At 42.0% G+C, this 13,130-nt stretch overlaps 1 protein-coding gene across 1 annotated transcript in view; it reads left to right on the forward strand.

The window, feature by feature from the left end:
• cacna1ea (calcium channel, voltage-dependent, R type, alpha 1E subunit a) overlaps window positions 1–13,130 on the forward strand; it is a 116,120-nt gene that overhangs the window by 37,468 nt on the left and 65,522 nt on the right. Inside the window, exon 4 of the mRNA XM_085264785.1 lies at window positions 8,597–8,862. Coding sequence (XP_085120911.1) covers window positions 8,597–8,862 — 266 coding nt within the window. The remainder of the gene's footprint in view (window positions 1–8,596; window positions 8,863–13,130) is intronic.

The raw sequence follows: 13,130 nt of genomic DNA on the forward strand, positions 1-13,130 counted from the left end.
CGCCAAACAAAGAGTAAAGAGGGATTCATGGCTCTGTGGTCATTAATTTGAAATTAAATGTGATGTTGTGCTGCCTCACTCAGCTAATGTTGAATATATATGGTATTTTTACAAGGAGGCTGCTGTCCACTGTGTGGAGGCGTCCAAGTTTTACTTCAGGCGCCCAAGTTTTACTTGGGCGACCGTGGTTCAGAGAGTTGGGAAGCTCATCTGTAACTGGAAGGTTGCCGGTTCAATCCCCCCAGCTCTCTCTGCCCTGGTCGTCGTGTCCTTGGGCAAGGCACTTTACCCTACCGCCTACTGGTGTTGGCCAGAGGGGCCGATGGCGCGATATGGCAGCCTCGCTTCTGTCCCAGGGCAGCTGTGCCTGCACCAGTGTGTGAATGTGAGAGTGAATGAATAGTGGCCTAGAAAAGCGCTATATAAATGCAATCCATTATTCTGTGACCACAATGCAGAAAACGACCGTTGTTTGATCAAACAGCAACAGATTGTTTGCTTTTTTTTTGGTGCAGCTCCTTCTCCATGTTCTGTGCACCCAACTGTTAAAATAAGTTTGAGTTCCTGCAGCACCTTCAGGTGTGAGCACCTCTATAAAAGCTGAACGAAATAAAAAAGAGCTCCATGTCAGACTCAGCCCTCAATGAACATGATAAATGTTAAAATTCACGACAGTACGATTAGAAAAAGACTTAAGAAGTTGAAAACGTCTTCTCTCTATAAAGAACATGACAGCATGGCTTAGCTTTGCAAATTTGTTCTTGAAAAACACCACAAAAGAGGTTTGGCCATAATGTGCAGCAACCAAACACTTCATACCACCTGTCAAGCACGTGGTGGAGGGGTGATGACAGGACTCACAGGACTGGGACACTTAAATGCACTGAGTTGACCATAAACTCCTCTGAATACAAACGTATTTTAGAATCTGCAGACATTTGTGCAACAGATAACGCTTGGGCAAAGTTGGGGAACAGGTGAACGGTCATAAGTCTAGATCTACACTCCCTCTAAGCCGGTGGCAGGACGTTAAATATATAAACTAATAGCTAAAATTCCTCCACAACAATCTAAGCGATAAAGTCGTATCGTAAATAATTACTTCGTTGATCCTTCAAAAGTCATTCTACAAGAATCATAGGGTGTGCTTAGTTTTTGCAGGACTACCTTAAGCCCAGTGACATGACTGCAGGCTTGCATAGCCCAAAAAGGCTCAGCAGAAGGTATTTCTGTGTATAGTTTGAATTATTAATTACAGCAAAAGCTGGAACAGATCCATTTAAAAGTTCACATAATGTTAGGCAGTTTGCAAATTTCATTTTCAAGCAAATTGCAAGCAGCTACAGCGATACATCTTTTGTAGTGTGTGTGTGTGTGTGTGTGTGTGTGTGTGTGTGTGTGTGTGTGTGTGTGTGTGTGTGTGTGTGTGTTGCTGGCATGCCCCCGTGACATTTTCATGCTCTGTAACAAACAGCAGGACTACTATAAAGATTTAAAGCACTGAAACGAGCTGATGACGTGTGAGGTGTCATGGCGCTGATGCCTTAATGTGTGACTGCAGGAAGAACAGCTGTGCTATTGTGGTATCTAAACGTTTCTCAAATTTGGCCCAGCCGATATGAATAAGGCCACTTTTGTTTGCATCCCAGGATGTATGATGCTGCATGTGACATCATCATGCAGGGGTTCGCCTAGAGCGGCGAAACCTCCCGAGCAAACTTTATCTCTTCAAAGACCCAAGGCTGTTATGTTCAATCATAGCCGTTGAAAATACTTGGCTGTATGCTGTGGACTGAAGGTTCTGAGGTTTATAAAGGGAAGTGTCTACTTCCAGCAGTGTGATAATGGAGTGGCGTAATGGAGGAGACAAGAAAAACAATTATGAAACTCTGGTGACGTGTTATGATGGGATTGCCTGGGTGTGTTTTGGTCTGCTCTGTAATACCTGCACAATTAAAGCTCCTCCCCTGGCTGTCATCAGCTGCGCTCTCCACACTGATGAAACTGTGTTGACAACTCTGACTCACACTCAGATTCCTTATATTACGTTTCTGTCTCTCTCTGTCACACACACACACACACACACACACACACACACACACACACACACAGTAAATAATGTGTGTTATCTACTGCATTAGCTTCCAGCACTTACACCGCTCCAATTAAAATACTTCTCATTTAAGCAGTGATTAATTCTTCGTTTCTTTTTTCCTCAGTAGAGTTCACATACTCCGCTGTGTTTTGCAATAAAGTGTAACTAAAGATGAAAAAATAGACACCTAAATAATAACCTAGATCATACAACTCATTTATAGGAGTCTAATTTACGAATGATGCACCTCTGCTGACTCCTAGTAAACAAATGGGACCAGGCCTTTCACATTAGACTCTTATTGACTGTCTATTAAATGTATTTTAAAACATTCTTCTGTTGCAAGGCTTTTATGAATCGATTAGCCCACCTTAGCCTGTTTATTTCTTTTCTGATCTGTTGTTGTTTATATGTTTGTTTGTTTTTTTGTTTTAAAATGTCTTTATGGATTTTTTTATTCTATGGAGCATCTCAAAGCTTTGTTAAGTAAACCTCTATTTAAACATGTTTTCTCTATGATTGTACTCTACTATCCTGCATTCAGCAGCAACTTTTTATTTACACCGTGTTGGTGCAGAGTTTTAATTCTTCAACAAGGTGCTGGAGACATTCCTCGGGGATTTTGGTCCATATTGACGATTCAGATTTGTGAGCTGCACGTCCGTGATGCAAATCTCTTGTTCCACAACATCCCACGGGGGTGTTCTAATGGATTGAAATCTGGTAACTATTCAAGAAACCAGTTTTAGATGATCTGAGCTTTGTGATGTGGTGTGTCATCAAAGATCGATATGCTGCGGTCATAAATGCTCAGCGTCAACACACAGATAGGCCGTGCCTTTTTAATTACGCTCGGTTGGTACTAAGAGGCTCAAAGTATGCTAAGAAAGCATTGCTCACAGCATTGGAGTAGAATAGAGATACAATTATGAGATATAGTTAATTGTTTTAATGGCGTTTGGATGGAAGCTTTCTGTAGTGTGCAGGGATGAGCCCTTATTGATCTGTAGCACCTTCCAGACGGCAGCAGATTGAAAAGATGGTGGCCAGCATGAGAAGAGTCCTCGATGATGTTCTGTAGACGTGCTCGAGTGAACGTAGCTGACTGTTGGTGGTCCAGCCATGCTGTCATGTTGTCTGCGATAAATTCTGACCCTACCATCTGGATGTTGCAGCAGAAATCGAGACTCATCAGAGTCTGACTGGGTGTGTCCTTCTGCTGCTGTAGCCCTTCTGCTTTAAGGCTTGATGTGCGTGCAGAGATGCTCTTCTGCATATCTTGGAGTGGTTACTGTTGCCTTCCTCAGAGCGGTCTGTCCATTCTCCTCTGACCTCCAACATCAACAAGGCGCCCAGAGAACTGGATCTTTACTTTCAGATCTGTAAACCCTGGAGATGGTTTTGAATATTTCGCCCAACCAACAACAACTGTGCCACATTCAAGGTCACTTTTCTTTTTCACCTTTCTTCCTCAGTGAGATCTTCTTCTCATTCAGTTTGATCTTCTGAAACGTGTCCAGATGTCTAAATGCACTGAGTTGCTGCCATGTGATTGGCTGATTGGACATTTGTGTTAATGACCAGCTGAACAGATGTATCTAATAAAGTGGCTACTATGTTCTATTTAGTGTTAAAGTTTTAACTTTGAGTTGAGAATCTGGAACATTTTATGCCCCAAAGTCTTCTTTGTGCTGCACTGGAGACCTTTTTCTTGTTACACGTTATGCTGTATTCATTTCTGTCTCATTTCTGTCTCATAATTCTGTTTTGAAGAGCACGTGTGAGCTTGATGTCCTTGCTGAGGTGGCACCATGACACTGAAGCTGTCCCAGCCTTCCCAGATATTTTTGCAGAGCACAGACAGTACTGCCTCATGAATGTGTCATCTTCTTACTTCTCTGCTCCAAGTCACCGTGGGACTGAGTTTTTAAAAAATCAGTCTATCAAAACCACAATCTTTGTCATTATTTGTTGAGGAAAAGTTGTAAGGTAGGAAGTTAATCCTTGGGGAATTTTTCCTTTTTTAGATTCAGTTTATTTCTGCATTTGTACGGATGGATACTGTCTGGCTTAACTGGAGCACAGTATCATGAAATTAGTTCATGTTCATGACAGAAAGTGGGTTAAGCAACCTGAATTCAACACATGGGAGCTTTGTGGGAATACGTTGCTGAGCAATGACGGACTAAAAGTGTGAAATGAACATACGTGCATGCACACGTTTGTTCATACGTGTGCTCGGTGAGTAAGTTTCAAAACTGATAGGAGAAGAGAAACAATAATGTTCAGGTTTCAGATAGATGCCTGCCAGGTATCTCTGTTCACACTTCTATTTTTGAACCAAAATCTCTCATTCTGTGGCACCAAGTCCCATTACGGGAGCAGAGACTGTCAACCTGCTGCCATGTCCATGTTCCTGATGTAGATTTTCTGCAAGCTACACTCCTATAGACTTTCCAACATTAACAACACGTCTAAAATGCCAAAGTAGGTGCCTGTTGTCTAGAATATTTCCTTTCAGTAATACTGTTATCATGGTAAAGCGTAGGGGGGCAGGTTTGAATCTGCTTTTGTTAATACAGGAAGCAGGAAATTTGGCTTTTACAGATTATTAGTTAAGGTCTCCCATAAACTTCTAAATGAGCCTCTGGCATCCCTGTAAGAAAGATCATTAACGGATTTATGTAATTATTTGGGAAGCCAAAATCGACCCTAAGACTGTGTAGTGGTTTACACATTTGCCCAATGAGTGAAACAGCCCCGCTTTGATCCCGGGAGGAGACACAAATCCCTTTGGGGTTGCATCAGGAAGGGCGTCCGGCGTAAAAAATCTGCCAAGTCAAACATGCGGCGCTGCCTGCTGTGGCGACGCCTTGTGAATAAGGGAGCGGCCAAAAGTAGCTTTTATGAGACTCATTCGTAGCTGCAAAAGAAATTTAATGAAAATCATGAAAACATTTGAAAATCTTTGTACGCTTGGACACATGGACACCGAGTTCGTTTTGAGCTGGCGCATCTGATCAGGGCTTTGCCCACACACTTTATATTAAGCTGCATTTCAAATAATATTTAGAAGTGATGATATTTTATTATCAACGTTTTATTTTTTATTCCTAAACCTTTTACTGATAGATGTAATTACCACGTCCTCCAATATGATGTTTATTTCTCTTTTAACTTCTCCAATATCAAAATAATAATGATCAGAAAATCCCTCCTAGGACTGTTTACCCACAGTCTGGAAAAACTTGGATGATCCAACAGTGAATTTATGTAAATTGACAACTGTGTACTCGAAGAACCATTAAAACAGCCTTTATTACATAAAATGTACATTCATGACTGCAAATGGAAAGTGGACTGGTTCTTATATAGTGCTTCCTACTTTACTTGAGCACTCAAAGCGCTTTGTACCACATTCACCCATCACACCCATTCATACCCTGAGTGCTTTCTACTTAACATTCACACACATTAATTAACATTCACACACCAGGGGATGCATCAGAGATTACTTGGGGTTCAGTATCTTGCCTAAGGATACTTTGGCATGGGGACTGGAGCATCCGGGCATCGAACCACCAAAAGTAGCTTTTGATTTACAGCAACCCCAACTGCCAACTTGATAGCTGATTAGAAAAGATAAACACCAGCCAGATGGATTTTTCGAAATCCAGTCAGAATGCTCTCCAGCAGCTCAAAATCAATGAAATCAATCAAGACCCTCGTTCGTCTTTTGTCCAGAGAAGAAGATTTACTGTTCCTAGGTCAGCACCACCGACCACAAAACAGAAAATGAACCCCACCCAGACCTCGCTGTAGTTCTTGTAGTTTTGCATCATGCCTCATCAGAGCTAAAGGGACCGTTTCATCTGACTTGAGTCAACAAAGTAAGTTTACAGCTAAAAGTTTTTTTCATTAGAGAGAAACTGAACTGAAAGCAACATGTTAAACAAAGAAACTGTAACCTTTTGCTTGCTGTCTTTTCCAGGAAGGAGCCGTCACCCTTCCCTCTAATCATCCCTGCCGCTAACACCTAATTACCATAATGCACCCCTCACCTCTCAGCTAAGAAATCTGTGACTGCTGCTGCTGCACACTCCGGCAGAAACAATGTAATGGTATCACTCGCTTAGCGGTGCACAGAGGAAGTGGCAGAAGTAGCATTTTTATCAGACAATTAGTTGTTAGAGAGAAATAAAAAAATGGAGCGTAGCTGTTTTTTAATTTCTTTTTCCTCCCCGAATAGTTTTGGCTCATCACTCCGACGGACTGTTACGGGGAAATCCGAGGCGTCTCTTCAGCTTAAATGTCAGATATTTTTGCCTCTTGTGCGTTCTATTTTTAACGCCTATAATGTGTTGGAGCACTAATGACTTGGAAGCCACACACCATTGATCACTGCCTTCGTCATAGCACCATTACAAAAGCCGCATCAGTGCCGGTGTCGTGGTTAACTCTCCCCTGTGGTTCCTCTTTTCTTTGTCTTCTGTTTCCATCATCATCCGTTTACTCTCTCTCTCTCTGTCAGTTAGAAAAATTATCTGATGAAAGCCGGTGGATTTTATTTTTGCATTAACTCCCTCAATTGTGCCATTAGATAAAACCTTTTAAGGCTGAAGTTATACATATGAGTTCATATATTTTTGGGCAGGGACTGTTTAGAGTCTCATTACCAACCCGTCAAAGACGAGGCTGTGTTTATTTGGACATTTGTCCCTATGGTTACAAATCACTAATATGTCAATCCTCTTCTTGGTACTTTGACATTCTTGCCTGTCTGTGCCTATTTTAAAGCTGTAAAAAGCAGTTAACAAATATACATTTTTCAGTAATTTCCTAAATCCAGTGCATAGTGTAGTCTAAGTGGTTCGGGGCTATTTTCAGCTGTAAATTAATTAACATTTAGTGTGATAATGAGCAGCCTATTTAAAGCCCGCTGATGTGTGTGAGACTGATACATGCGGGATTTGCAAAGTAGAAGTGTCCGGCTTTTTTATGATGATGGAAATGTCATCCAGTGCAGTTGCTCATTATTTATTTATCTGTTTGTTTGTTTTTAACAAGGATTAACTTTATAAGCTGACTCTCATTATTGCTTGTTCCACATTAAGGTTTCGTGCGACTATATAAAGATTTTATTCCTTCATTCTGAAAACGTGTCATCATCCTCACACAGCAGCGTGACTCGCCCTCACTACGTGACTCGCAATAGTGGGTTTTGAACCCCGTAATTAGCCGAAGAAGCTCGCTGCTGTCCTCCTGAGTGTATTTAACAACAGGTGTTTACTCCTCGTCAGATCTGATGCGTGAGCAGCATCCGGGTTGCTCTCCCTGAGGTGTGAACCGAGCAGGGTGAACAACAAAAGTCAAAACAAATATGACAGCGTGGCCTCTGTTCAGATAGAAGCTGACCAGCCGACCTGTATAAGTGATCCGGTGAACATTGGGGTTTTTAAAAGGCTGTTGCGCACATTTTTACTGAAACCATTAATCCGTGTGTGTTATGACTTATGGCTATTTCAAATATTTACCTTTGGAATAAGTCGTTTACAGGCGTTTACCTAATGCTTGATGTGTGGTTAGACATAATCTCTTGGAGATTGAGGCGAATAACTGTTTCCATTATATGCTGACATTATTTATTCCACCCGTGACTCGTGTTTTATCTGTCTTTCTTTCCTGTCAGCACCCGATTTGTTAACTATATTCACACCTCGCGAGCTGCATAGGTTGGACAGAGGTTATTAGTGTTGATCCTGTCGCATTAGGAGACACAGTTCACTCCTCCTGCTCTCACACTGCGGGGGAAAGAGGAGACGCTTCCTTTACCTACTACCCTGCTGCAGACGAGGCGGGTTTTTCTTTCCCGTCTCAGAGACAGTCAGCTTATTTTGTTGGCATGGAAAATGTCAAAGTTCTTTTCCCTTCGTGCTCTTAACGCACGCGCTTGGTCGCTCTGCTGGTAGGTGGTCAGCAGAGAAGAGGAGACGGGAGATGTGCTCTGAATTAGTCAGTGGACTGTTGCTAGTTTATTTAAAAATCCATGGATCAACCTGCTCTTCTGCTTTTCGCGCAGGGGACTGAGGATGGCTGAAGACGTGACCTGTTGCAGCTTTTCTTTCAGATTTTAGTGCTTGGATGTAAAACGGAGCAAAATGAATCAGTTTTCTCGGTGTGGCGGATTGTTAAATGAAGACGAGTTGAATTACTTTTTGGGACTTGTGTGTTTTTGCGCAAAGCGACTTATTTGGGGAAATTGACTCGGGGTTTTGTCCGGGCTGCTTACTGGAGCGATTCTGTGATTTTTCTTTTCTAACTTTAAAAGCACCGGTCGCGGTGTTGTTACAAAAAACCCTGACGATGGTCTAAAACTGATCAGGATCTCGCCACCCCGCCGCTGTCACGCCGAGCGCGGTACCGCGCCCTGCTTTCTAGGAGAGTATAACCGCATTTTCTCCCCTTTCTCATCCCACCTCCCGTGTGGTTTGCTTTTAACAGAATGGCCCGTTTCGGAGACGACGTCCCGGGCTTGTTGAGTTCAGGGGATGGAGGGTCAGAGCGCATCCGGAACCGCGATGGCGCTGCCGTGTCTACAGGTGGTATATCTCCAGCTTTCAAGCAGACCAAAGCGCAGCGTGCCCGCACCATGGCCTTGTACAACCCTATTCCGGTCAGGGAGAACTGCTTCACCGTCAACAGGTCGCTCTTCATCTTCGGCGAGGACAACGTGGTCAGGAAGTACGCCAAGAAAATCACTGAGTGGCCATATCCTTTTCAGCTTCACGGTGAAAGCACACTCATCCAGTATCTGCACAGACTCGTGTAAATAAAGTACAGCGGTGAGTAAACTGTTATCCAATTGGTTAAAACAAATTAAGTTTATTTGTGGTTCTACAGTCTCAATACTTTCTCCTCATATTTCCACAAGTTGTGCCCAATTTCACAGAGGGCAGAAGTGCTTCAGTATGTTGCCCTCAGTTTCTCAGTGCAACAGAGACTCAAGTGTAAATTTCAGCACCATGGACAGCACACACGGGACAATATGTAAGAAATTAAGTCTTCACCACATAAACAGGCTCACCTGGTTCTTAGGGTGCAGTAAGGAAAAAAGAGGCAAAGAGCAGGATACAAAACAAGTTAGAATCAGACTTTTTTCAGACTCGTAGGCTTAATTTTGCTATTCTATATAACAAAAATACAAAATGACTGAAGTTCTCGATCAGATTGACAAAGATTATGGCTAAAGCAGCTTCTAGAGGGTGTTAGTGGGTGTCAATGGAAAGTGGATTAGAGGAACATGAAAGTTCATGTCTGTAAATCTTCTCTGTCAACAATAAGCCGTGACGGCCTGCTTTTTCCATCATATCCACTGCCTCAACTCAAACTCAAGCTGACTGTTCAGTTAACCCACAGAAAATCAATTCAGAGGTGCTTCCGTAACTCATTTGGTGTTTTTGGTCACTTTTTACAGCAAAATGTTACCCAGGACCTGATTATTACATCTCGCTGTTTCTGAAAGAAACACTGTTATCAGCTTGTTGCTGCTGGCAACAACACACACACACACACACACACACACACACACACACACACACACACACACACACACACACACACACACAAACTGTCCATTGGTGACATGTTTGTGCTTCTGCAGCACAGCTCACCAGGTGTCCTGGCCAGGTGTGGCCTCTTTACTGACTATTGTTCTGCTCCATTCAACAGCTTCCTGACTGACTAACTGGCCTACTGCTGATTTTAAAAAAAACCAGCAAATAGAATGAGTCCGCTTCTATTGTGGAGTATTGTGTCTATTGTTGTTTTCTCTGGGTTTGCCTCTTTATTGAGTTGATTAAATATAGAAGGAGATTTCAATCAACGCTCGGGGAGGAAAAGCATTATAGCGTGTGCGTTTATTATATTACAGCTTCCGAACCTGCAGGGGCTGGGTTATTACCAATATTGATACTATAACTGCACCGATGAGACACATTTTGTGTTCTGCAGCAAGGAATGAATTGTCTTTAAATAAAAATAAAGCGTGTGCTGTAGTGACCAAAAAGAAAAAAGCAATGATCCAGAATAACCTCCAGGTTAATGTGTCGCGGTGGAGGGAGTGTCTACTTACATATAATGAGCTCTACTGTATCTGATTAACAGACATTTACAGGAATTATATGTAATGATGTCTGATCGTTGTGTCATGTGCATTACAACCAGTCATTAGTCACTGACTCATACTATATTACACTGTTTACTAATATTGTTTTGAAGAGAGTGATGCTGAGCTGACTGATGCTGTGTTCTGGTCAACATCGTATGTGCCTGTTATGATCACTGTTCTGAGTATGAAGGTTCAGGCACAGCAAGAAAGCACAGATAATGCAGAAAGTGCAGTGAAATCTATGAACAAAGTGGTTTCAAAGGAAAGGTTTTACATTTTGGGAGATATTGATGCTTATTTCCTTTCTTCCAAAGACTTGAGATTAGACTGCACTTGTATTAAAGAGTAGCCTAATAGGCCGTTGATTCTGTGGGGTAACCTGGCAACAAATAATAGAATTTGCTGAGATTTTCTTGCTGACTAAACTAAAATGTGGATCAGATACTTTCATACTTATAATAATAATTAATGATGAAAACATTGTTTCTGGGCATTTGCCAGAAAATGGTTGTCAACCAGTGGAGTAGCCTATCAGACAGAAAAGGAGTCGGAGAACTGCCTCGTCCTGTACAAGGACAAGTATCAGCACCTCAAAAGGTCAACAATTAATGTGTTATATGTCTCTTTTCTAATCCACTCAAGTCATGCTTTTACATTATCATGTACTTAACTACTTGTTAGCCAAGAACACTGACTTCCTGGGAGTTAGTCATCTCTATGCAATTGGCAGGAAACCTGCATCTTTTCCAGAAATCATTTTTGTTGTTATTCCAAAAGTTGCAAACTTTAAATAGACCAAGCAAAGCACCTCACAAATGTACTTGGTGCAATGGTTTGCAACTTGTACTGGTCCTCTCAGAGATAGACGTGAACAAATGCACACACATATATGCACAGTCTCTGCAGTACATCAGGTAAAGGTCAGCCTCGTGGTTGGAGCAAAACTTGCTCCTGTCACCTCACCGTAAGAGCTTCTTTTTTTTCTTCTGAGTGCTCAATTAACAGCAGATGATCAATTAAGGAATTATCCAGAAGCTTCCGTGGCTGGGTGTGTAAGGATGGAGCGAGAATGGTGTGTGGGCTTATTAGAGCACATCAGATTGTGTTTTGATGGTTATTTGCGTCCGTGATTTCTTATATGGAGTACAGTCTCTCTTTGGAAGGTGTGGTTCAATGTGCAGTCGATAGAAGCCGACGGAGGCCTGGTCTGATAAGGCAGTTATGATGAATTTGCCCAGGTCCAGAGTTTAGTGTGGCAGGCCTGGTGAGGACTTGCAGCTGCTTCTCCTGTCTGATCCCCACTGGGATACCCCACAGTGGGAAGTTTCCCATTGAGAAGGTACACTTCTAAATAATTGATTGATGGTTTTAATGGTTTGTTTCATCAGTGATGCACACAGAAATAATCATGTGAGAGCTGGTTAGCACACTTTGAGCTTCTAAGTATAAAACGGTGCATATATCCTGCCTTATCAGAGACATTCTGTAGTTTTCGCTATGAAATCTAACTAAGATTTAAAATACAATCGCTAATTTAACCAAGGGGGAGTCAGCTTATGATGAACTGATCTAACTGCATCCTAATAACCTTTACTTACACTTACATGCTGCGCGGTTAGTCTATTTTTTGTCCAATTCAAAAGTCAGATTTTTTTCATATTCAAACTTTTTTAGTGAATGAGAGAAGATTTCTAAAGTGAAAGTCTCTAGCTGTTCACATAACCAGTATACAAAGCAAATATGACATATGTCTCACCCTGCTACAATGTGCTTTATCATAATTTATAGTAAATGTGCGTCTTTATAGCCTAAGAGAGTGGTATAGTGTATATAAGGAAGGGCTGCAGCTGCGAGTTCACAGTTTGAGGGCTAAGCTACTGCATATAAACATAACTGAATGAATTATGTCTGCATTTATTCTCAAGATTGACTGGCGAGCTCTGCAGGCCACTGAAGTATAGAGGCATTGTGAAATTGAACGGAGATTTGACTATGATGCCATTACATCCATCCTTATGACAATAATTCAAGTTTAATAAATATAAATTAAGTTCTCCATAAAGATTATTTCTCAGGCTTAAAGAGAGCTCCAAATGGAGATCACACCAGTAACTTTCTTATGTGTTTACGTATTTAATACTGGCCTCTGCCACAAACACACGGACCTATACACATATGCCACAAATAATTTACAGAGTTCTAATAAAGCCGGCTCAGATGCCTGCGATTCGTTTTGATTTTCACCTCCATGTAATGATAATCACAGCGGCTTGGATCCAATCTGGGCATGAACGTATTCTCAGTTGCACAGGGCACCACACTCTGTCTCCATTTCTATTTTTACACGCATGTTTGAGGAGTCGAGGCACAGTGCCAGTGTCACTGTGACTTGGGATTGCTCACAAGATAGCTTGCGCTAAAGCTGGTAGACGAATCATGATCGACGTCACACATCAGCTGACACCCAGTGAAGCACCGAGGAGGGGGAATGGGTTTGGTTTAGGACTTCTGTTAAATTTGTCCCTACAAGTGAACCAGAGATCCAGCTTTTCACTCTTCCTTGGAGAATGCAAATCAATCCCACATGGATCCAACGTTTCCAAGCAGAACATTGCTAGCTTAGCCTTCTTCCTATAGTGCTTCCTCGTGCCAACACTTCCTCACACATCAGGTAAAATTATGCATCATTTATCAGACAAGGCAACCTTCTTCCATTCATAGGAGGTGGTTTCCATGGTGGATGGGGGTCAATATGGGCAGTCTGATGTGATGTAGCCCCATATATGCAACATTTGAACCAGTATTAAGGTTTTCAGAATTATTCACAAGTAGAAACAAGACGAGAGAGAAACCACGGCTGTGCAATAT

This window comes from Mchenga conophoros, linkage group LG23 (genome assembly GCF_057382185.1).
Source record: "Mchenga conophoros isolate Kocher_MC1m ecotype Shallow Benthic linkage group LG23, M_conophoros_male_GT1.1, whole genome shotgun sequence".
Classification (NCBI taxonomy): Eukaryota; Metazoa; Chordata; class Actinopteri; order Cichliformes; family Cichlidae; genus Mchenga; species Mchenga conophoros.